This window comes from Panthera tigris, chromosome B2 (genome assembly GCF_018350195.1).
Source record: "Panthera tigris isolate Pti1 chromosome B2, P.tigris_Pti1_mat1.1, whole genome shotgun sequence".
Lineage (NCBI taxonomy): Eukaryota > Metazoa > Chordata > Mammalia > Carnivora > Felidae > Panthera > Panthera tigris.
Genome location: NC_056664.1, coordinates 5,625,677 through 5,649,512, shown reverse-complemented (window position 1 = coordinate 5,649,512; position 23,836 = coordinate 5,625,677). Strand labels below are relative to the sequence as shown.

Below are 23,836 nucleotides of genomic sequence, written 5' to 3'. Positions count from 1 at the left end.
AACACATGGGCAAAAAAATGTCTTAGTAAGTGAAAAGTTACTCTATGGCTATGGAGAAAAATAGTGAGTAAAAGGTTACCGTATGGCCATAGTATCATGTTTTATAACTAGTGATTGATGCTCAGTAGCTATTTAACAGATACTACTGCCAGATGAAATCTCCTTAGCATGAAAATGATGTTAGCTAAAATCTGTATTTGCTCTGCGAAACTCTAATGTTCCACTTCAACTAAGAAACAAGTTGTTTATACATGTCTTAAAACCCAATTAAGTTTGAGAAAAGAGTCCCATACACCTGAAACTATGGAGTCTGTACACACAGCCTCACAAAGAACTGACAGCACAAAGCGTTCCGTTGGTAATCACATCAAAGCTCTTGTGAGTATTTCACAGCATCCTCTCATTCGGAAACAATACCTGACGTCTAACCGAAGTGTCTTCTGCTCACTCACATAAATGGTCCCCAAATCTGTCAGTGAGTCCAGCTTATTAACTTGTGATGACACAGAGGCCACCATTCCCATGGAGAAAATGTCCACATGTGGGAGGTGAATCAGCTTGCCACTTGTGTTGACATCATCTCCAAAATGACGTCCACATTTTCCATTCTCTGTGAATGGTGTCTTCCCTGATCTGACGATGCTATTTCATTCATGTGTTTTTTTTAGTAATATGTTTGCAAAGTATCTTAAAGTGATTAGTTGTGGTTCCTCCCCTCAAGTTAAGTCACAATTACATCTTGTCACCAGGTGGTAACATATGCCCGTCCAAGACAAGAATTCTAACCCAACTATTCAACGTTTTTGCTGCCATTATTATGGCCTATCATCTTCTTCAAGTGTTTGTATACTTTGTTCTTCATGTAAGACAACATTGTGTTTCATTGAGATGCCTCTTAAAAACTTCCTGAATTCTGTACATTGATTTTGTATCCTGCAACTTGGCTGAATTCATGTATCAGTTCTAGCAGACTTTTGGTGGAGTCTATCGGATTTTCCATGTATAATATCCTGTCATCTGCAAAAAGCGAAAGCTTAACTTCATCTTTGCCAATTTTGATGCCTTTGATTTCCTTTTGTTGTCTGATTGCTGATGCTAGCACTTCCAACACTATGTTAAACAACAGCGGTGAGAGTGGGCATCCCTGTCGTGTTCCTGATCTCAGGGAGAAAGCTCTCAGTTTTTCCCCATTGAGGATGATGTTAGCTGTGGGCTTTTCATAAATGGCTTTTATGATGTTTAAGTGTGTTCTTTCTATCCCGACTTTCTTGAGGGTTTTTATTAAGAAAGGTTGCTGAATTTTGTCAAATGCTTTTTCTGCATTGATTGACAGGATCATATAGATGCTGGAGAGGATGTGGAGAAACGGGAACCCTCTTGCACTGTTGGTAGGAATGCAAACTGGTGCAGCCACTCTGGAAAACAGTGTGGAGGTTCCTCAAAAAATTAAAAATAGACCTACCCTATGACCCAGCAATAGCACTGCTAGGAATTTACCCAAGGGATACAGGAGTACTGATGCATAGGGGCACTTGTACCCCAATGTTTATAGCAGCACTCTCAACAATAGCCAAATTATGGAAAGAGCCTAAATGTCCATCAGCTGACAAATGGATAAGAAATTGTGGTTTATATACACAATGGAGTACTACATGGCAACGAGAAAGAATGAAATATGGCCCTTTGTAGCAACATGGATGGAACTGGACAGTGTGATGCTAAGTGAAATAAGCCATACAGAGAAAGACAGATACCATATGTTTTCATTCTCATGTGGATCCTGAGAAACTTAACAGAAACCCATGGGGGAGGGGATGGAAAAAAAAAAAAAGGTTAGAGTAGGAGAGAGCCAAAGCATAAGAGACTCTTAAAAACTGAGAACAAACTGAGGGTTGACGGGGGGGTGGGAGGGAGGGGAGGGTGGGTGATGGGTATTGAGGAGGGCACCTTTTGGGATGAGCACTGGGTGTTGTACAGAAACCAATTTGACAATAAATTTCCTATATTGAAAAAAAAAAAAACTTCCTGAAAACCTAAGCTTTATAGTATAATGAAGAAAAGAACATGAGGAAGGAAAAAAAGATATTTCTATTAAAGAAGGAAAAGAGAAAAAGAAAAAGTGAAAGAATCACCTTGATAACCAGTTATAATTTCTTGTATTCAATACCTGACTTCTATAAACTATTTAAAATCATTAACCCCAGGCCCAGGAGTAGCATGGGAATTTAACATTAAAAAACAGGCTGGTCTACTTCCCTAGCAACACAGGGAAGTGTTGCTTGTAGTATATCACGCTTTGTATCATCCCACTTGAAAAAAAACAAGCCTACGAGTAAAAAGTGCAATCTACATTTTATACCAGAAATACAGAACCCCCATTTACAATTCATCTTCCCAGATTAATATGCCCTTATATCACTCTCTCTTTCCAATACTGTTACATTACAGTCTCTGCTTATGCTTCCTATTTGTAGAAAATATTAAAATAGCTTCTAGGAAAAATACATTCATTTTCTATAGTATTCTTAAGTGCTTGATACAACTACTTTTATTCTAAATGATTGGTTAGGAAATCTGGAGAGGAAGAAAATCTTTTAAACCTAAGATTAATAATGAATCCTATGAAAGCACCAGAAGTTTACATTTCAAATATATAACATCTACATAACTAATGAAAATAGTCTTTCACGTGAGAAAAATGTATTATTTCTGTATTTAAGGAAGATCTGTGCCATCTCCTAAAAATTAAGAAAACTAATACAATTGTCTTTCTCCCCATATATACCCAGCAAGGTCATTGCAAGTTGATTTAATTAGCCCCCAAAATTCTAATAAGGAACTGGTTTCATGATGACAATTTAAACATTTTTCAACAATTTCTATCACATGGCTTCTAATTATATAGGGAGGAATCTGCTTGAAAGTCTAAATGTAACTCACCATTAAAATAGACACTTGCTAATACCCCCTGGGGCAAAAATATGACAAAGCTAATCCTAATAGAAATAATAAGAAATAGAAATCCTAATCCAAAAAGCAAGTCAGATCAAGCAGTGACAAACTCCCCATATAGCCGCCTCCTTTTTTCCTGTTACGCTTTCTTGGGCGTTTTTGTTTGTTTGGCTTTGTGGGGGGTTTTTGTTTGTTTGTTGGCTTTTTTTTTTTTTGTAAAAATAACTATTTGGAGAGAATTCAATCTTTAGCCAATATTGAGTCTTCTAACATAATCAGAATTTTTAAACCATCCAACCAAGCTTGGTGACATAACTGGGTTATAGCCTTTTTAATTCATGTGAGATGGGATCAGGGACAAGGAGGAAGAAGGAAGGAATGTCAACAAGTCACTGAAACATTTCGATCTACTGCCTAAAACTACACTAAAATTGGTGGTTATTAAAGAGTTTATTGCTTTAAAAAAATAGTACAGGTTTTCCTATTATCATTTCTTTAAAATTCTATGCCTTCCTGGATAAGTGCTTTAGAATAAGCTCCCATCTAATAACCTCACTTCTAAATTTATGGAAAAGTATACAAGAAGTGTGGTCCTATTCTTTTTCATTGCTTACAAAGACAAGTGGCCAATTGTCATCCAGTGCAAATGCCCCTCTATCCCTCTTAATTTTTCTAAATGACTTTTAAAAACACATCCCATGAAAAGAAGCCACTGTCCTTTAGTAGCTACTCAAAATCATCTAATCTTTCCATTAAGCCTCTAATCTTAAAATTCAGTAGGTAGCAGTCAACCATGTTGCCACATTATGTCCCGCAATAACTACATACTTATCATTCAAGTATTAGAACCCTTCATTTTTTCTGATAATGCACTCTCTTTTTAGAAATGATCTATGCTACGACGGCATAGTCCTTGTTTTGTTCATTGTTCTCATTTTCTTGCGGACTGGTGATTTTTACTTCTGGTCTTGGTGGTCTTTGAGGGTCTAAGTCAGCCTGGAAGAAAAGAGATCAAAACAAAGATATTTATCAGCTCTTTAGTTACAAACGTCATAAAGTTCACAAGGGAAAAGAAAATTACTCAGGGGGCGCCTGGGTGGCTCAGTCGGTTGAGCGTCCGACTTCAGCTCAGGTCATGGTCTTGCAGTTTGTGAGTTCGAGCCCCGCATTGGGCTCTGTGCTAACAAACAGCTCAGAACCTGGAGCCTGCTTCAGATTCTGTATCGCTCTCTCTCTCTCTCTCTCTCTCTCCCTCTCTCTCTCTCCCCCCAACCTTGCTCATGCTCTGCCTCGGTCTCTCAAAAATAAATAAATGTTAAAAAAATTTTTAAAAGGAAAAAAATTACTCAGTATTTCATGCAATCATATAAACATTCAACAAAAAATAGTCCTCAGGTTCCTTTTGTTTTTCAGTTGGTCAGTACCCAGTGGACACATCCCTCTCAATACCTTACTTGCACAAAAGCCCTTCCCAATGTGCTTTAAAAGCACAGACTCATTTCTTGTGCTGCAGGCTTTATTTTTCTCAATTTTTTTTTTCTTGATTTCACTTTAAGTTCTTTTCAACAGCATGTTTATACTCTTCGTTTTAACATTTTCGGAGAAAAGGAGAGAAGTCCAATTGCAATACTGCCCTCGTGGCACATTAACCCAGCCCCACCCCAGATGCTCTTCTGTTAGTTTCCTACTAGAGCTCACAAATTCCTCGTGAATATGGTACCAGGTAAGACAAGAGCAGGAGAGGAAATCAAGTACAGGGACGGTGTGCCTTCAACAGCAATGGCATCTGTGCCACTGGGACTTCTTTTATGGTATTAACAATACTGCCTCGTGTACAGTCTTTCTCCCACTAGACTGAAATCTGAGGGGATGAGATTAGAGTCCGTTGGTTTTCCAACTCTGCTCTATGGACTCCCGGAAGCTCGACAGCCCCCACAGGGGCCACCAGTGTGGGAGAGTAGGAAGAACTCCAGGCCCCTTCCCCTACAGCCATGATACATGCTCTAAAAAAGAAAAAAAAATTGCCGGGACTGTCTCTTATCTCACATTACTATGTCATGAAGTGTCTCAAGTAGCACTATGAATACAACACAAGCTCAATAAAAACGTCAGCTGGAGGGTGCCTGGGTGGTTCAGTCGGCTAAGCATCTGACTCTTGGTTTCAGCTCAGGTCATGGCCTCATGGTTCGTGGGTTCCAGCCCCACATGGGGCTCAGTGCTGGCAGTTTGTAGCCTGCTTGGGATTCTTTCTCTCTCTCTCTCTCTCTCTCTCTCTCTCTCTGCCCCTCCCCCACTTGCGCTGTCTCTGTCTCTCTCAAAATAAATAAATAAACTTAAATAAATAAAAAACATGTCAGCTGATTGTTGTGTATTTGACATGTGCTTCGCGATGTCTTCCTACCATCACAACACACAGTGCACCTAAGAACTCTTAGGTGGAACGAAATGTTACACAACAAACTGAATCTTTAGTCATCGCAGAAGAATCCTTTTGAAAAAGTTAATTTTTAATATGTAATTTATAATTCATATACACCTTGTTATGCATATATTCGATATGCTTAAAACGTACCTGAACTAGCACTTTGGGGAGAAGGAAACAACACGTAACTGCCATTATAAGAGAGATGAGTCAAAAAGGATTAAATCTCTTTGTGGGGAATTGCTTTGCTTTGGCATTTGCATAGTTCTTAAAATCCCTAACTCATCACATATCAGGTACTTGTTCATTTGTAATTCCACAAATTTAGATTCAATGTCAATACATACCAGAACACCTGTACTTCAAATTATGGAAACTTGATCTTGACCGAGGCCCAGTTCTTATAAACGGCCTATTTTTTTAATGTTTACTTACTTATTTTGAGAGGAGAGAGAGAGAGAGAGAGAGAGAGAGAGAGAGAGAGAGAGAGAAGAGGGGCAGAGAGAGAGGGAGAGAGAGAGAATCCCAAGCAGGCTCCACACCATCAGCATGGAGCCCAATGTGAGACTCAAACTCACAAACTGTGAGATCATGACCTGAGCTGAAATCCAAGAGTCAGGCATTTAGCCAACTGAGCCACCCAGGCGCCCTAAGAGGCCTGTTTTTAAAAGTTAAATTTATAGAATGGAAGCACAGGTAATCCATTCACTTCTTTTTTTTTTTTTTTTTAATTTTTTAAATGTTTATTTTTGAGATAGAGACACAGAGTGTGAGTGGGGGAGGGACAGAAAGAGAGGGAGACACAGGATCCGAAGCAGGCTCCAGGTTCTGAGCCATCAGCACAGAGCCCGATGCAGGGCTTGAACCCACAAACTGTGAGATCAAGACCTGAGCTGAAGTCGGACACTTAACTGACTGAACCACCCAGGTGCCCCTATCCACTCATTTCTGTCAAATATATATAGGTTATAACATTGAATGGAAAGCTAGAGCCCTGGAAAAGTGCAGAGTTGGATCTTACTATCTAGGTCCCACACACGATTTACACTTGATTTCACGCTACGAACTTTCAGCAAAGGCAACTACAACGAAGAGCTTCATGAAGCCTACTATCATAGCTGCCGTATAAACGAGGACACTGTTCTTTCTCTACATTATCATGCTTTCCATAGGATGCCCTCAGATAAACCATCCTGCTTCCCCTGGAGAACGCGTGCGTGCGCATGTGTGTGTGTGTTCGTTCCTTGGGAAGTTCATTTCGTTTCCTTATTGAGGGGAAGGAAATCATGTAATTGAATTCTTCTTTGAATGTCAGCTACAAACAACTACAGGACACAAATTTTAGCTAAATTTTAGTAACTCTGTAGAACTGCGGATGGGGGGGGTTTCTTCCTGACAACCACTGGGATTCTCTCATCTTAAGGAAAGATGAAACGGGGGACACACTGAATGTTTTCATTTAGATTAAGTTGACAATGTTTTTTGTAGACGCCAGACAACAGATTCCAGTTAACTCTGTCCTGGTTACTGAAACCTGACCTGCATTTTACCATGACTAAATTCTATCCCCCCCAAGTGAAATAAAACAGATGAGTGAAAATACTAAATCATCAAGAAAAGCCCACTCATCATATGGGGCATCAGGAATAAAGAGAGGGGGTTATAGTTGGAGGGAGGCGGGCCCTGATAAGAAGGACAGACAGGAAGGAAGGGCACAAGCGGGTAGTGAGCCTGCTGTGGGGTTCATCCTTCCTCTTATATGAGGACATTGAACTTTAGCCTGTTTATTAGACTCTAATTTAATCATCCATCCTCTGGTAGAATGCCAGCACTTGAGACTATCCTCCTGCAGGGGCAGTGGGGTGAACACAGGCTGGGAAAGAAGGCCTTACCACGTTTCCTTACCCTCTCTGTATAATAAATGGAACTATATATTATTAAGTGCCTGGTGCATGGAACACTTAATTCAATTAATCCATTTAACGTGGAGTAAACAAGCTAAACTTTAACATCCCTAGAGAACAAAGACGTCACCCATGACAGAGGTGATGTTCTTTCTTTCATGCTTAGGTTTTATAACCTTGATGTTCACTTCTGCCTTGTACCTTCCCCAGTCTTAACTTGTTTGCATTTGTTTATATGTGTTATATACATTCTCAGGAGCCTCTGAAAACTTTGGAGAATGAGATAACGGATGGGTGGATGGGTGGATGAGTGGATGAGTGACTGGATGGGTGGGTGGCTGGGTAGATGAGTGGCTGGCTGGGTGGATGGGTGGGTGGTTGGATGGATAGGTGGGTGAGTGGATGGATGGATGGATGGATGGATGGGTGAGTGGATGGCTGGGTGGATGGGTGGGTGAGTGGATGGATGGATGGATGGATGGATGGATGGATGGATGGACGGACAGGGGGATGGGTAGATGGATGGACAGATGGATGGATGGATGGCTGACTGGGTGGATGGATGAATGGGTTTGTGGATGGGTTTGTGGCTGGATGGCTGGATGGCTGGATGGCTGGATGGCTGGATGGCTGGATGGCTGGACGGATGGCCGACTGGGTGGATGGATGGATGGATGGATGGATGGATGGATGGATGGATGGATGGACGGACGGACGGATGGTTGGACGGACGGATGGCTAACAGGGTGGATGGATGGATGGGTTTGTGGATGGATGGATGGATGACAGAAGAGATGCACGGATTCTCTGGGGATGATTCATCTGGTGGATGACATATTTGTTAACTGACTGAAATAATACAGTCAAGTAAATGGTATTGGGTCATTCCCTGCTCAACAATAAGTGTTTCGATGCAAGTCTCAAGTGCTTGAATAATTCCCTAAGTGCGTGAGCAGGTGTACCACACACACATTCACGCGTGAACACAAGTGAGTGAAAGCAATAGAAATACCTCATCCTGTCCATTGCCAGCTCCTTCAGACTTTACTTCTTCGTCCACTGTGTCCTGAAGCTCCGTGTTAACCTGATCCAGCTCCTCGCCATTTTCTTCATCGGTGCCTCCATTATTGCGAGTGGGACCCGCCTGCCCCTCGCCGTGATCGGGGACCTCCTCGACTTCCTCGGGGGCGTCTGCAGCCTCCCCACCTCCTCCCTCTTCAACTTGGCCATTCACTCCTGAAAAATCTTCTTTCTGTTCTGCTTCCTTGTTGGCTTTCTCTCCATCTTCTTCCTCACCTACTATTTCTGCTGGCCTCTGGTGGATCAGAACGAGTGACAGATAAGAGAAGTGTGACAGAGATTTTCCACTTCACAGTATAATGCCACAGTAATTATTCTGCTACTGTCAAGTGAAACATCCTTTACTTAGCACACAATGTGCTAACCCTTACTGAGTACCTACTGAATGTGACCCTTCCCAAGGACTTCCTCACTTACTCCTCACAACAATTATTATTCCCTTTTTACAGGTGAGGAAATGAAGGTATAAAGAGACCAAATATGTAGCCCAAGATCCCGCTGTGTATCAGTGGTAGAGCCCGAACTGGAACGAAGCATGTAACTCCAGAACCAGTGCTCTGAAGGCCCGTGGCAGAGAGGAAGCCAGACTGCAGGGCCCTTGGCCAATATCTAGCAGAGCGTCTGGTCCAGAGTCTTTGTGGAGAAATCATCATCCTCATGGCTACTGCCAGGTGTGTAGTTACATCTCCAAACACTAAGAGAGCACTGGGGGTGGCACCAGAACGGGAGCCCAGGCTTCTTAACACCAGCTGTGGACCACTTTCCGCACAACGCCTGGGCGCTGACAGCCTATCTCTAAATACAAAAACAGTCACACAGATCCAAGGTCAGAATGTATGTCCTTTCTGTAAAAATAGTTAAGTGCTCAAGAATGTATAAGCTCAAATGAGGCATTTTACTGTTATTTGGGTACATGTAAATCTGCTTCAAAAGACAGCAGGGGGCCAACGACCAGAGCTAAGACCCTGGAGAAAGACCCAGGTTCAAGCCCTGGCCAGGCACTTACCATTACCTAACTTCTGTGAGCGCCAGAACCCCCACTTGTAAAATGCGAGTGTAATAAAACCTCCACAGGGAGTCAGTGAGAGAAGTTACACGCAGTGCCTACCACATCCACCGCATCACATGCCAAGGAAACATTAGAGTCGCTTTGTTTGCATGATGCGTTCTGTCCTGGAACACTCCTACATCTTCACGGTCTCCAATAAAATAATAGCTTGTTGTTTGGTTCTGTTTTTAAGTACAGACAGGATTTGTTCCAAGTTAGGACCCTAGACCTGTCTCTTTCTGGCTGATACCGGACAGGTCAGGTCGTGTAGTCCTTCAACAGCTATAATAATATGCAGGTTTGAGGGGCACCTAGGTGGTTCTGTCAGTTAAGCTCAGGTCATGATTTTGGCTCAGGTCGTGACCTCATGGTTCGTGAGATCAAGCCCTGCATTGGGCTCTGTGCTGACAGTGCAGAACCTGCTTGAGGATTCTCCCTGTCCCTCTCTCTCTCTCTCTCTCTCTGCCCCTCCCTGCCTCTCAAAATAAATAAATAAATAAACTTTTAAAAAAACAAAATGAGGGTTTGAGTTGCTATCAACCCTGATTCTCTCCCCCCACCTTCCAGCTCTGGAAAACCATTCTCAAACTGCCCAAAAGCTCGTTACAAGGTCTCGACGGTCTTCTTGCACAAGTTAACGTAACGCTCTCCATTTCTAAAGTAAAGAAGAGATACGGAACTGAGTGGGCTGAAAGTTCAGGGCAAAACTCCACACGCTGTTTTCAAGAGGAAAGAGTTGGAACTGTGAAGTCATAACAACCTGTTCAATCGAGTCTCCGAAAGATGCACTTCAAAAAAAATGAAGGAAAAAAATGAGTTGTTCTTAAGATAGCCCCATAACCATGGTGTTCGTCATCACGCAGCTTAAATTACAGTACAGTGAGGCTGTGCCTCTCCTATTTCCATGCAGATGCTTAAAGTCAAACAACGTGCGGCCCCACGATCCTGCTGTCCGGGGTGCTGTCCGGGGTGAGGCTCTCGGGAAGGCCAAGTGCTGGACAGAAAGGGAACAAAACATGGTGATCTGCCAGTGGTGCTAAGAGGCACGACAGACACTTATGAAATGGAGGCTAAAGGAAGGATGGTGAGAAAAATCTCCCATCTCTGCACAGGAACACACACAGCAAAGCCCCGGGCAAGCGATGAGCAGAGGGAGGGTCCGGTCAACGAGAGGGTGGGCTCTGTCATCACGAAAGCAGAAGAAGGGGAATGTCCCGGGCCAAAGGTGGCACGTCTGCGTCCCTGAGGAACAAGGGCTTCACGGTGGCCTCCTCAGCAGGACACCAGGATGGAGAGGGGACTCTGGGCAGAAAGAACCAGAACAAGGGGCCAATTCAGAGAAGCACTGTGGGTGGCTTCCCCCTCACACATCACAAGAGACCAAGAAAAGGCCAAGGGGTCTGGAGCACAGAGAGCAAGCTCCCTTCTTAGTGACTCTGAAGGACACGAGTGGTACACACCGTGCGATCCTACGAGACATCTGGAGGAGGGCTCTGTCACCATGACACGCGTGAGTGGACCCGGAGCACCCCCCCTGGGCTGAGCAGTGCTCTAGACTCTGGGCATTCAGAGACAAATACGACAGACAAATACTCTGCAATCAAGGAGCTCAGAGCAGTGGGGGATTAGGTGCCATTAGCGTGTCAGGACAGGGACCTTTCACACTAGGTGTGGCGGCCTCTGGTTGCTGTGACTGAAATCCCACGTGAACGCCATTCACGGATGCGGTTCGTACATGGAGGACTGTCTCCCGTGAGTGCCAAAGGTCACGCTCTGGGCTTATCTGTTCATCCTTCCACGAAACCCTTGTAACAGCCCTTCGGGGTCCACTGCTTATTCCCCGTTACATGCGGAAGGAGAACGAGGAACCACTCAACGCCTTTCGCATCTGCATCGCACGGGCGGGAGACAGGTAGGGCCAGGGCTTGAACCCAAGACAATAGCCTGCCCCAGAGTCCCGGTTTTCTTCCTTAGAGAAGTCAATAATCCATTGTCTCACCTGGTCACTAAGGCAAGCACTCTCAGGTGCGCTTTCAATGACCAGAGGGCAGGACGCTACAAGGCAAAACTGCTTTTAGTGTCTAAGTAATTAGTGACCTGAAAGCACAAACATTTCTGGATTTCTGTTAAAGACTTTTGCTGTGATCTAGGGAGGGAACATGATAAAGACTTTTAGGCAGAGTCCTCAAAGCCATTACATAAACAAGAAGCCAGAAACACGACCCGCATAGGCTGCCGGCAGAAACAGACTGCTTTTTCAATTATTTCTGAGAATTGGGTAATTGCATTTCACCCTCCTAGAAACTGTCAGTGTACCTAAACGTGCCCAATTCAGAGCAATGGTTTTGGTTTTAAAGGGAAGTGATACCGATTTTTTTTTTAATAAAAAAAATATTTAATAATAGTAACAGAAAAAAACTCAAAATTTACTGTGATCGTGTAGGAATCCGGACCTGTCCCTGGTCTCTGTGGGAATATATTCCAAGAGCTTGCTAAAGTCTGTTGAGGTGACGGACTTCTGTGTAAATGGGAAAAGTCTGTTTTCCTCTCCTGAAATTGGGATTTATAACCTAAATGTTGCAAAACAAGTGGGAGTTGGCTTTCAGTTTTTAGTTCTGTGTTTCTCATCTTATCCTTTTTCTTCACTCCCAACTCCCAAACACATTCACACTTTTCCTTCCCTTTGATACAAGCGGACGGGACAGACTCCCACCTCTCTACAAAGGAGGAGATGCCCAGCCCTGAACTGAGGCCCTGGTCTCCCCTCCCCACCATCAGCATCACCACTCACTCACACTATTACACTTCCGTCCCGTTATTTCTATTAGACTTCCCCAACATGGCTGTTTTATAGTCATCGCATGAAGCCGCAACCGGTTAGCTCAACCTTTCGAAATGCAAAAGATTAAGGCGCAATACCATACCAATTTGATCAATTTAAATAAGACAGCAGCATGAGTTAAAAGGCTTATAATCCTTTAAATATCCTGAGTGTAGAACACAATTTATTATTACTACAACACTACAATTCAGCACCCCCCCCCCAAAAAAAATCTGCCGTGACAGATCTGTAATGAATAAATGAAAAGCAGTGTGCTTTTTGGTGTAATCTCCTTTGAAGCAGGCATTAAATTATTAAAGATGTTTCCAGTGCAGACATCAATCAAATCATCCCCAGAAGGAACACTGGGTTTCACACCCATACACACACACACACACACACGCGTGCGCGCATGCACGCATAAAATATATACCATGGTGAGGGCCTGCAGAGAAACAAAAGAACGCTCCTTCCACAAGTGGGAGGGGGTTCGCGGTGAGAGCGGTCCTTCCAGGACAGGACAGCCAGGAAGAGAAAAGCAAGGTCAGCAAGATGCACCTTTCCTCAATCCTTTCCCTCCCCCTGCACAGAGACACTCTCCAGGACGACTCTGGTTCCCCACACACAACCCTGACCCGGCGTGCGGCCCTAGCCGTGGGCGCCCACAAAGGAGAGTTGACTCAGCAGAATGCGGTTCTTAGGAGGTCTTGGGATGTCATCTCACAGCTAGGACGGCGCTCCCCTGGGGGGCAGGCTGCTCTATGCACAGCCAGACACAGAAAGTCACATTGTAGGGCTTCATTTCCACACAACGCTCACAGGCCTGACTACAAAGACAGGAAGCGGATTCGTGCTTGCCCGGCTTGGGGAGAAGAGAAAATGGGGAGAGTGTTTAGCAGGCATGAGGTTCCCTTTTGGGGGGATAGGAGACGCCCTGGAACTAGACAGAGGGGACTGTGGCACAACTGTGAGTGTTCTGAAGGCCACAGAGCTGTGTATGTAAGAACAGTTAACGCTGGGCACCTGGGCGGCTCAGTTGGTTAAGCGTCCGACTCGATTTCAGCTCAGGTCATGATTCCACCATTCATGAATTCGAGCCCTGAGTCAGGCTCTGCGCTGACAATATGGAGCCTGCTTGAGATTCTCTCTCCCTCTCTCTCTGCCCCTCCTGCCCCTCCTCTCAAAAGAAACAAGCTTAAAAAAACAACGGTTAATGGTTAATTTTATGTTATGAGAAACTTGCTTCACTTTTTAAGGAAACTATATGCCCCAACTCCTGACCACCAGGTAGAGCTATGTGGCCACCTCTGTGTGTCTGCTAAGACGTCCCCAGAATGTGCCACCTAAGGGACCAACCTCTGCTTTACTCTGTAACTGCACTCTGGGCAGACACCTCCCTGTCTCAGGTATAAAAAGCTTCCCTTCACAGAACATTCGGGGATACCTGGTAGGTCCTCATTGGCGGTGCTGAATGAATAACAAAGCTGAATGAAGAAACTAACAAACACATCTGAGACCAGCAGCTTACTTAGAATTAAAATATAGAAAGTACTAGAAAAATATCCCTACTCCCCCGACACCCAACAAAAAAAAGTCTTTGGAACTATTTAATTTCTTCAAACTCCCCAAGTTGTTCTCAGCCTCTGCCCACTTGGCTGGACCTGCCTGACTGCAGGCTACGCGGCCCCTGTCACGGCTAGCCAGACATCGGCATGAGGTCACTGAGCATGGCTGTCAGGTGCGTGGAGACCCTGTGCCACCCCCACCTCAAAGAGCCGGACAAAGACCCTGATAACGTTAACAACTCAGATACAGAGAGGTAGACACAGCAGCCAAAGCGAGGGGCTGGGGAGTGTGGGGAGGACAGAGCAGCAATCCCAAAGGAAGAAGTAAGACAAAGAAATAGCAATTCAACTTGAGAGACGGGAGGAAGGAGCCAGTGCTCAGGTGATCCCCAGAGACCGTGTCCATACCTGAGAAAGATCACAGGGGGTTCCTGCACGAGGTCTATGACTGCTGATGTTTTCTGCAATGCTGGCATCGCCCGGCAACGTGAAATACACACTGTGAGGGGTGAGGCAGCTGTGACTGCTGCTTCAGGCCAACAAATTCGCCTCACCTCGCCTGAGCCCCCTGTGGAATCCGAGGACGATCGCAGCGACCTCACAGGGCTGTGGTAAGGAGCAAACAGGATCATGCACGTAAAAGACCATTGCAAACTTAACAAGCTATCTGTATGTTTATTACTGTTATCCCTCCACTTTTCTGGCCATTGAATGGAGGGAGTTGGGAGGTTGTCCGATGAAACAGTAAAGTACAGGGTCTGCAACTAACGGAAGTGAGTTCGGGTGGGCCCCTCAGGGCCGTCTCCCTTCTAAACCTCCGGGAAAGGAAAACAAACAAAACATCAGATCGAGACGCTTAGCGACCGTCTTGCCCTTCTCGGTTAGTGCAGTTAAAAGGCAGGCTGATGTGTACAAGTCTGGTCCAGTGAGACTGTCCGGTGTGATTTCCACAAAAAAAGTGATCCTTGCTCTTAGTTACGGCTGGTTACTCTTTGCTTCAGAGTCCCCTGCCTGCATTTCTCACAACTAGTTTGCCACCCAGTAGCTTTGTTTCTCAACTGCTAGCCACTCTCTAAAGTCATGCAGACGTGCCCAGCAAGAGGTACCAAGACCCAAAGCTGACCTGCATGAATTAGTATGTACACGCGGGTCGCGTGCTTCGCTGTGGGGTGGAGGGCAGGCCGGCAGGAGCCAGTTATGGGGACAAAAAAGACAGGTGGGCAGTAGCATCTCAGGCTTCCCAGAGCACTGTCACAAATAGGTTCTCATTGCATCTCCCAAGCAGCAGGCAGGCAGGGTGGGAAACTGAGCCTGAGAGAAAGTCAAGCATCTTGCCAAGGGTTGCATGACCAGTGGGTGGTACCTTTCATTTGCACTGAAAAAAACAAAAAATGGACAAAGATTCCAGTTGAGGGACACGGCTCCCAGTAGTTTATAAACTGGTCACCGTGGTAACCAGGCACCTGCTCAGCCCCACCCTTACAGTGTGACAAACAAACTGAAAGACAGAGGGACTGGCTGGCTGAGTGGGTTCCATGTCTCTCCTCAGCTCCAGGCATCTATCTTACAGACACAAGACTTCAAAAGCTGTGTTCCCTGAATATTATCCCTTTGATCTATTAGGCAGCATCAGGCCAGAGACAAACCCCATTTTCCCACTGTTTTGAGCTGAACTGTAGCACCTCAAAATTTACATGTGATGGGGTGCCTGGGTGGCTCAGTCAGTTAAGCGTCTGACTCTTGATTTGGGCTCAGGTCATGACCTCATAGTTCTTGAGTTTGAGCCCCACACTGGGCTCTGTGCTGATGGCATGGAGCCTGCTTGGGATTCTCTCTCTCTCTCTCTCTCTCTCTCTCTCTCTCAGCCCCTCCCCCACTTGTGCTCACTCTCTAAATAAATAAATAAACTTTAAAAATTGTTTACATGTTAAGGTCCTAACCCCCATTACCTTAGAATGTGACTATTTGGAGATGGGGCTTTGAAAGAAGTAATTAAGATAAAATGAAGCCCATAGGGTGGGTTGTAATCCAACATGACTGACAACCTTATAAGATATTGGGACACTTACATTAGATCTAAGTGTCCAACTTCAGCTCAGGTCATGATCTCACAGTTCGTGAGGTTCGAGCCCCGTGTCGGGCTCTGTGCTGACAGCTCAGAGCCTGGAGTCTGCTTCAGATTCTGTGTCTCCCCCACTCTCTGCCCCTCCCCTGCTCACCCTCGCTCTCTCTCTCTCTCAAAAATAAACATTGAAAAAAAAAAGAAGAGATTAGGACACAGACATGCACAGAGTCAAGACTACGTGAAAACACGGGGAGGAGACGTCCATCTACAAGCTAGATAAACTGTGCAAAACACGGCATTGCAAAGGCAATACATCAGGAAGGTACGCTTACCTAAAGAGAGAGAGCTCAGAAAATACCAACCTGCCGACACATTGATGGCAGACTTCCAGCCTCCAGAACCATCCACTGTTGAAGCCACCCAGTGAGTGGTACTTTGTTATGGCAGCTGAGACCACTACACTCAGCAAGTACCTCCTGACCTCCCTGCTGCTCCCTCCCCAGCCCCACGTACATCCATGTTCAGATTCATACTCTTCCTTCTCTCTCCCTCTCCCTTCCCCTGTTTTCTTAAAAAGCCCATTAGCACACCTTCCCATTAGACCCGCCTTCTCTCCAAGCCTTCCTGGCTCCCTCAGGCAGCCAGCACACCCTACCTGTGCCCTCATGGGGCTGGGACGGGTCAAATGCATCAGTACACTCTGCCATGGTATGTGTGAGATGTGTGAAATGAAAACAGTGGACAGGAGCTGCTATCAAGTAGATGCCCCCGACAATATTTGGAACGAGTATGGAATAATGGGGAAATATCCGCTGTGGCTCTACAGAGGCCGTCTGGAAGTTTCTAGAAGAAGCAAGAGCTCTTTCTTATTCATCTTTGTGTCCATCACCACATTTGCCATGGTATTATATGTCCACTGTCTTGACCTAAACACAAATGTGCCTCCCACAGGTAAAAGCCGGCACAGTATGTCCCTTTGGGAAGGCAGAGATGATGGTAACATGGCTCACATTTACTGAGCCTTCTCTAGATACCTGGTCACAATATAGTCACAAATGCACCACTTCAGAAAGGCACTCTAATTGTAAATACTACCTTGAAATAATGCCCCTTTAAAGGAAAATAGTATTTTTATTGTAAAAAATACCAGTTTAAAAAAATACCCATTTTATTGAAAGTTGGGAGAATATCTGGGGCGCCTGGGTGGCTCAGTCAGTTGAGCATCTGACTTCGGCTCAGGTCATGATCTCACAGTTTGTGGGTTCAAGCCCCACATCGGGCTCTGTGCTGACAGCTCAGAGCCTGGAGCCTGCTTCAGATTCTATGTCTTCCTCTCTCTCTGCTCCTCCCCCACTCACACTCTGCGTCTCTCTCAAAAATAAATAAACGTTAAAAAGAACTTTTTAGGGGCGCCTGGGTGGCGCAGTCGGTTAAGCGTCCAACTTCAGCCAGGTCACGATCTTGCGGTCCGTGAGTTCGAGCCCCGCGTCGGGCTCTGGGCTGATGGCTCGGAGCCTGGAGCCTGTTTCTGATTCTGTGTCTCCCTCTCTCTCTGCCCCTCCCCCGTTCATGCTGTGTCTCTCTCTGTCCCAAAAATAAATAAAAAACGTTGAAAAAAAAAAAAAAGAACTTTTTAGAAATTAAAAAAGAGAAAGTTGGGAGAATACAGGATTGACTGTTGACAGAACGATGGTTAGCCATAAAGACAATTCTACAAGGTTTATTCTAATTACATCACCCTGCCATCCTTTATGAAGAGCCATGTTATAAAAAGGAAACACAGCAGTGCAAAGGCAAAAAATCAGAAAGCTACTATTACCTATGCTTAAAGTCTTCTCCCCTGATATTTACCTCAAATTTTACACAACTTGTGACTAAAGTTTCAAGAGAACCCGTTTTCTGGTAGCAATGGTTTCTCCAGAGTTCATTCATCCTAAAATCTCAGGACTAGCTCATGCCTGCGAGTAGCTACGGAATCCTTTATCCCGTATAAAGTACAGTTCCTATGTTTCAGCAGAGTCACGAAAGGATTATACCCTCTCCGTGACACTCACTAAACCGATGTACATGATGGTTCAGGGATCACAGAAGTCATCCAAATGACTCCAGCCCCTCAGCCTCTCTGACATCAAGAACATCCTCAGCGCAGCTAGAATAATAGACATGTTGACATATATGCACAATTACACACAATAGGTACCCTCACACACAGCAATTTTTATAAAAAAGCCGAGATCTCTTACCTTTCAAAAAGCACATTATTTACCGTAAGCAATGGCTCTTAACATTGTTATTAGAAAAGTCCCACTAGAAAAGTTCTGTGTTTCTCCTTAATAGGACACCAGTGTTGGTACTCCTAGTGCCTTTTGCCTGCACTTGCTCATCTGCACATCTCACTATTCATTTCGTAACGGACATTCTGAGATAATGGTTGATTTGTGTGGCAAGTCAGGAAAGGTCTGTAGTTACGACGGCCGTCTGCGTCCTGGCGGGGACGGCTCAGGGGAAACCACAAGTATTCAGGCTTTCTAGAGAATATGCATGCAGTTTACTAAGGTTAACTCAGGATTCCTGAGTGGTAAGAGGAATGAAGATGAAATATGGAAATCATATGGAAATAAGTCACAGAATATCGAAAGCATCAATTACTTGGATGGCATTCGCACAGACAGACCAGGCAACTCAAATGATTTGTACTTTAAAACTCACATCACATCTCTGAGAGTCACGGCATCACTAAAAATGATGTGGGGAAGGCATCTAAACAGACCTATAGCGAATGTCCCGTCCACTTTAGAAGTAAATGCTGGGGCGCCTGGGTGGCTTAGTCAATTAAGCATCAGACTTTGGCTCGGGTCATGATCTCATGGTTTGTGAGTTCGAGCCCCTCGCAGGCACTCACTCTGTGCTGGCAGCCTGGGATTCTCTCTCTCTCTCTCTCTGCCCCTCCTCCACTTTCTCTCTCTCTCTGTCTCTCAAAATAAATAAACTTAAAAAAAAGGAAGTAAATTTGATTCTTATATTTACATCGGAATCCCTGAGGAACGTGTGTTAATGTTTAAGACCTCGCTGTCTGAGACAACAGAGCAAGTTAGAACTTTCTAGTCCAGGTATCCTACCTAACCATCATGTATGTCTCTCATTTCCCCTCCCGGAAACACTCCACCAGGAACCGGGGATCAGAACCAAAAAGAAACAAAAATGACCACCTTAGATATGTCCGCTTCTCAGGTAACACCTGCTACATTTGCACTTTGGGAAAGAGAGAGGGTTAGTTTCCGGCTCCCGTGTGGACAGGCGTTTCTGCAAATTTCACCCACAGAATTCGGACACTGGTGTTAAAAATACAAAAGTCACCTCACTTGCTTTTATTTCCACTGCGATGGAAACTAAAAGTCATCTCCTACCCAAGTTGAATGATGTGTTTTGAAATAATCAGTTTCAATTTTTCATAACAGCAAAGAACAGCTTCCTGTTTTCAGTTTTCACAGAGGGAAAAGGCAAAAAACAAAACAAAAAAACATTTAGACATCGTTTGAAGTACCATGACCTACAGAAAAGATGCTCATGTTCACAGATGTGACCCCCGTGAGGATATGGCAAAGAGAAGCTCTGGCCAGCCACCAGCTGAGGGCTGGCTCACCCAGCCCCACGATGCTCTCCATGTTTCCACAACACCCATTTGGGAAGGTATAACAAACACACAGAAAACATGTATGTAGGGGCACCTGGGTGGCTCAGCAGGTTAAGCATCAGACTTCGGCTCAGGTCATGATCTCACAGTTCATGAGTTCGAGCCTCATTTCAGAGTCTGTGTTGACAGCTCAGAGCCTGGAGCCTGCTTCGGATTCTGTGTCTCCCTCTCTCTCTGCCCCACCTCCTCCTCCTTCTCTCTCTCTCAAACATAAACATATTTTAAAAAAAGAAAACATGTATTTATATAGCATGAGAATATTCTAGTCATCATTAGAAAGAAGAAATCCCCATTAAGTTCTCTCCCTTTAGAAGTAAATGTTGATTTTTCTCTTACATCAGAAATCCCTGAAGGCTGTATTTTAATGTTTTATACCATTTCCATCAAGTAAACACAAATCCATAGACAGGATGTCACAAAAACCCTCGCTGGTGATGCACAGGGAAATTAAGAAGCCAGATCATCCCTCTCTAAACTCCTGCAGCTGTGTGCCAGGCTTGTGGTGACATGGAGCAGGATTTGCGGGGAGGACAGGACTCGAAAAGGAAGCATGTGGAAATACCGTTGCCTTTCCCTTCAGCGAAGGCAGTGACAGACGAGGAGCGCTCCACACAGATGGAACATGCTGCTGTGTGGGATCATCAGAAGTCCGTAATTTCCCCCAATGCCCTTCTGCTAGGTATTCTGAGAAAGAGACAGAAAGAGAGACAGAGATCCAAGCTGGAAGCCAGGAGCCTGGGCGCCTGTGTGGACATCAACAGGCTGTGCCTTTGTGGGAAAACGGGGCTTGTGTCATTGATGGCAAAACAGGGACTTTGCACGAGCTTCTTTCCTGGTTTTAAACATTTTATAATTCTGATTTTAACAAATACATTCCAGTGAAGTAGATCGATGGGTCTGGTCAGAAAGAGCGGCCTCCTTCACATGAATTGGTCACACAGGCAAGCTCTCCACCTAGCTTGCGGGTCGTAGGAGAAGCTACAAATGGCGGCTGACCCCCCACAGGTGGCAGGTTGGGTAAGTGGGGAGACCACACGAGGGCTCAGAGAACAGAACTATGTCAGTGGGCATCGTGGGACTTCAGACCTCCTGTTTCTAGTTACAGCCTCTAGACTACAGTTTGTTTTTTTAATGGCATTATTTAAAGTTTACTTCTTTATTCTGAGAGAGGAAGAACAAGCAGGGGTGGGGCAGAGAGGTGGAGAGACAGAATCCCAAGCAGGCTTGACACCACCTATGTGGGGCTCGAACTCACAAACCATGAGATCACGACCTGAGCCAAGATCAAGAGTGGGAAGCTTAATGGACTGCACTGCCGAGGCGCCCCTTAAATGGCATTCGTTCTGAAGGTGTAGATCAATGATCACCAGGACAAATGCCCCCAGGGGCTGGGTGAATGACACAGGTGTGCTGCCACCTGGTGGCACAGAAGAGTGTCGCGGCTCTGAAGGAGGTGCTGTAAGCCCTGTGCCCGCCAAAGAGGATTCTCTCCCAGGGGATGTGGTCACAGGCTGCCGGTTTCTCATCTAGTGTAGATTCTGTGAAGATGGTTTATTTTCCCCGTGATGAATTAGTGTGGAGGCGATTTCTGGTTAAACACAGCAAACTGAACAAATGGCGGGTTGTTGTTTTTCTTAGCTCCCTTCTAATGCCACTCTAAACTGCCAGTAAAGGCAATTAAAAAAAAAAAAAAAAGGGATGAATGTGTAAAGGCACAGAAGCCTGAAAAGAAATCACAGCCACAAAACTCGGGAAACAGTAAAGCCAAAGGATGTGGGGCCAGTAACAGCAGAACTGAGGCAGCTAAAATGTGCTCTTGCGGGAGGGGAAGCCGAGAAGCAAACCTGTGCAGGCCGGAAGACCTACAGAAAGCCGAGAGACTGGAGGCACCATCAATCTCTGGAAGAAGGGAAGTGACTAAAAATAGGGGGGTTGGTTTAGGGTCTTTAGGAGAAGCAGACAGACTCCCAAGATCCCCTCCCTGCCCGTGAGAACTGCAGGAGGCTTCCTCTCTGAAGATCCTGAACTACAGGGGAGCTGGACCTGAGCCTAGCTGGGAACAAGGGCAGCAAGGGCACAGTCACGGAACCAAGAGGAATAAATCTCTTGGGTTCGTGGCAAGGTCCCCGAGCCCCCTTCCCACAGTCAGATCCCCAAATGTGCACCGCCAGGCTTACACCGCCAGGGCAACAGATTGAAAGATTCCATTCAAAGAAAACAGACTGACCCAAAAGAAGAACACAGATATTGAAAAATGGAAGTCTGCCAATGAAATGGCAAAAACCAATCACCCTACAGTGAAACGCCCCCAACCTGAGGAGCTGTGTCTGTGCACGGTTTCCTCAATGCTTCACTCTAAAATTTAATAGGATACACACCTTAAACTCATACAATGGTAGATGTCAGATATATTCCAAATTTTTAAAAAATTTTTTTAATGTTTATTTATTTTTGAGAGAGCAAGTGAGCAGGGGACGGGCAGACAAAGGAGGGTGGGGACAGAGATTCCCAAGCAGGCTCTACACTGACAGCACAGAGCCCAATGTGGGGATCAAACTTCAATTTGTGAGATCATGACCTGAGCCAAAGTCGGACACTTAACCAACTGAGCCCCCAAGCACCTCTATATTTCAATTAAAAAAAGAATCTAACCAGAGAGCCAAGGAAAGCTTCTAACAATGAGACAGAGATAAAAACATAGAAAGAAAGAAAGAAAGAAAGAAAGAAAGAAAGAAAGAAAGAAAGAAAGAAGCCCAAAAGAAACAGAGATATTACAGGAAAATAAAGTTTAAAATAATAGATGAATCCTTGGAGATATAAAGGAAGATATCACATCCATAAAACAAGATGCTACAAAAATGTACATTCAGAGAAAATGAAAGAGCTCTTAGAAATTAAAATATGATAACAAAAAAATCAACAGATGGAAGATAAACGCTGAAGCTTTTTGATTTTAAAAGAAGTTGAGAAAATAGAAGAAAAAATTTATAGAGATGGAACAAAGGATTTGTTCCAACAAAGATAGAACTCTTGATTTCGGCTCAGGTCATGATCTTGAGGTTCATGAGTTCAAGCCCCACATCGGGCTCTGTGATGACAGCACAGAGCCTGCTTAGGATTCTCTCTCTCTCCCTCTTGCTCTGCCCCTCTTCACTCACACTTACTTTCTCTCTCTCTCTCTCTCTCAAAAATAAGTAAACATTAAAAAAAACACATTCCAAATACTTGCAGTTCCAGAAAGAGAGAAGAGGGGAGAAGGAAATCGTCAAAGAGATAGTTCAATAATTTTTTTCCAGACTGAAAAATAAGCATCTCTAAAATTTAAAAGTCCACTGGGTACCCAATCCAATAAGCAAAGGAGCTTCACCAAGGCACGTAACTGGAAATTTCCAGAACACCAGGAACAAAAGAGCCTAAAAGCTTCCAGAGAGGGGAAAAGGATTATTTACAAAGGTTCAGGAAACAGAATGGCATGAAACTTCCCAATTGGCATTGTGGTTGGAAGGACAACTAAGCAGTGGTTTCAAAATTCTGAGAGAAATCATTATGTAACCTAAAGTTTTATACCTAGCCATACAGTCAAGTTTGAGCAGAAGAAAAGGCACGTTCAGACGTGCAAAGTCTCAAAAACAATGTTCTTCCCACACAGCTGTTCCCAGGAGGCTACTAGGAGTGAGTTCCATAAAAAATGAAGGTGTGTCCAAGAAAGAGGAAGATGTGGAGGCCAAGGAATAGGAGATCTATCCCCTGGAGAAGTGAAAGAAATTCCCAAAACAATAGTAAAGAAAAATAGTGAGATAACTTGAAAAAGCAGAGCCAGAGAATACCTACCCAGCTTGAGGCAGATGATGAAGGGTCTGAGAAAAAAAATGAAGTTGAAATTTCATCATCATTGCACATGCTTTGAGTACACCAAGAGGAAATCAACCCCTGGCAGTTTAGAGATCACTTGGTAATAGCTACACAGAAAACTATACAACTGGAAAAAAAAAAAGGTAACTGAAGTGGGAAAGAGGAAAAGAGGGTCGCACAAGAAAGGAAACGGAACCAGAATCCATTCTGTGGCTCAAATAATATAGCAAAGATAATGTACAGGTTAAATACTGACTCAGCCAAAAATCATCATGAAATTAACGTGCAGAGAAAGAAGAGGGTCACGTGTGTGTGTCTGTATGCCTGTGGCCTTATTGTGGGGTGGGGGATGAGACTAAGACTTCCACACTCATTAGGGATAAAGTTAATCATACCTAAATTTGAAAAGAACAATCACAAAACTTACTTTATA

General features: G+C 44.5%; 1 protein-coding gene across 1 annotated transcript in view; it reads right to left on the bottom strand.

Annotated features, from left to right (window-relative positions):
- Window positions 1-2,340: 2,340 nt before the first annotated feature.
- Window positions 2,341-23,836, bottom strand: part of DCDC2 (doublecortin domain containing 2) — a 163,946-nt gene continuing 142,450 nt past the window's right edge. Inside the window, exons 10-11 of the mRNA XM_042985606.1 lie at window positions 8,291-8,593; window positions 2,341-3,948 (exon numbers count right to left, since the gene is read on the bottom strand). Of these exons, the coding sequence (XP_042841540.1) occupies window positions 3,844-3,948; window positions 8,291-8,593 (408 nt within the window). The 3' untranslated portion in view covers window positions 2,341-3,843. The remainder of the gene's footprint in view (window positions 3,949-8,290; window positions 8,594-23,836) is intronic.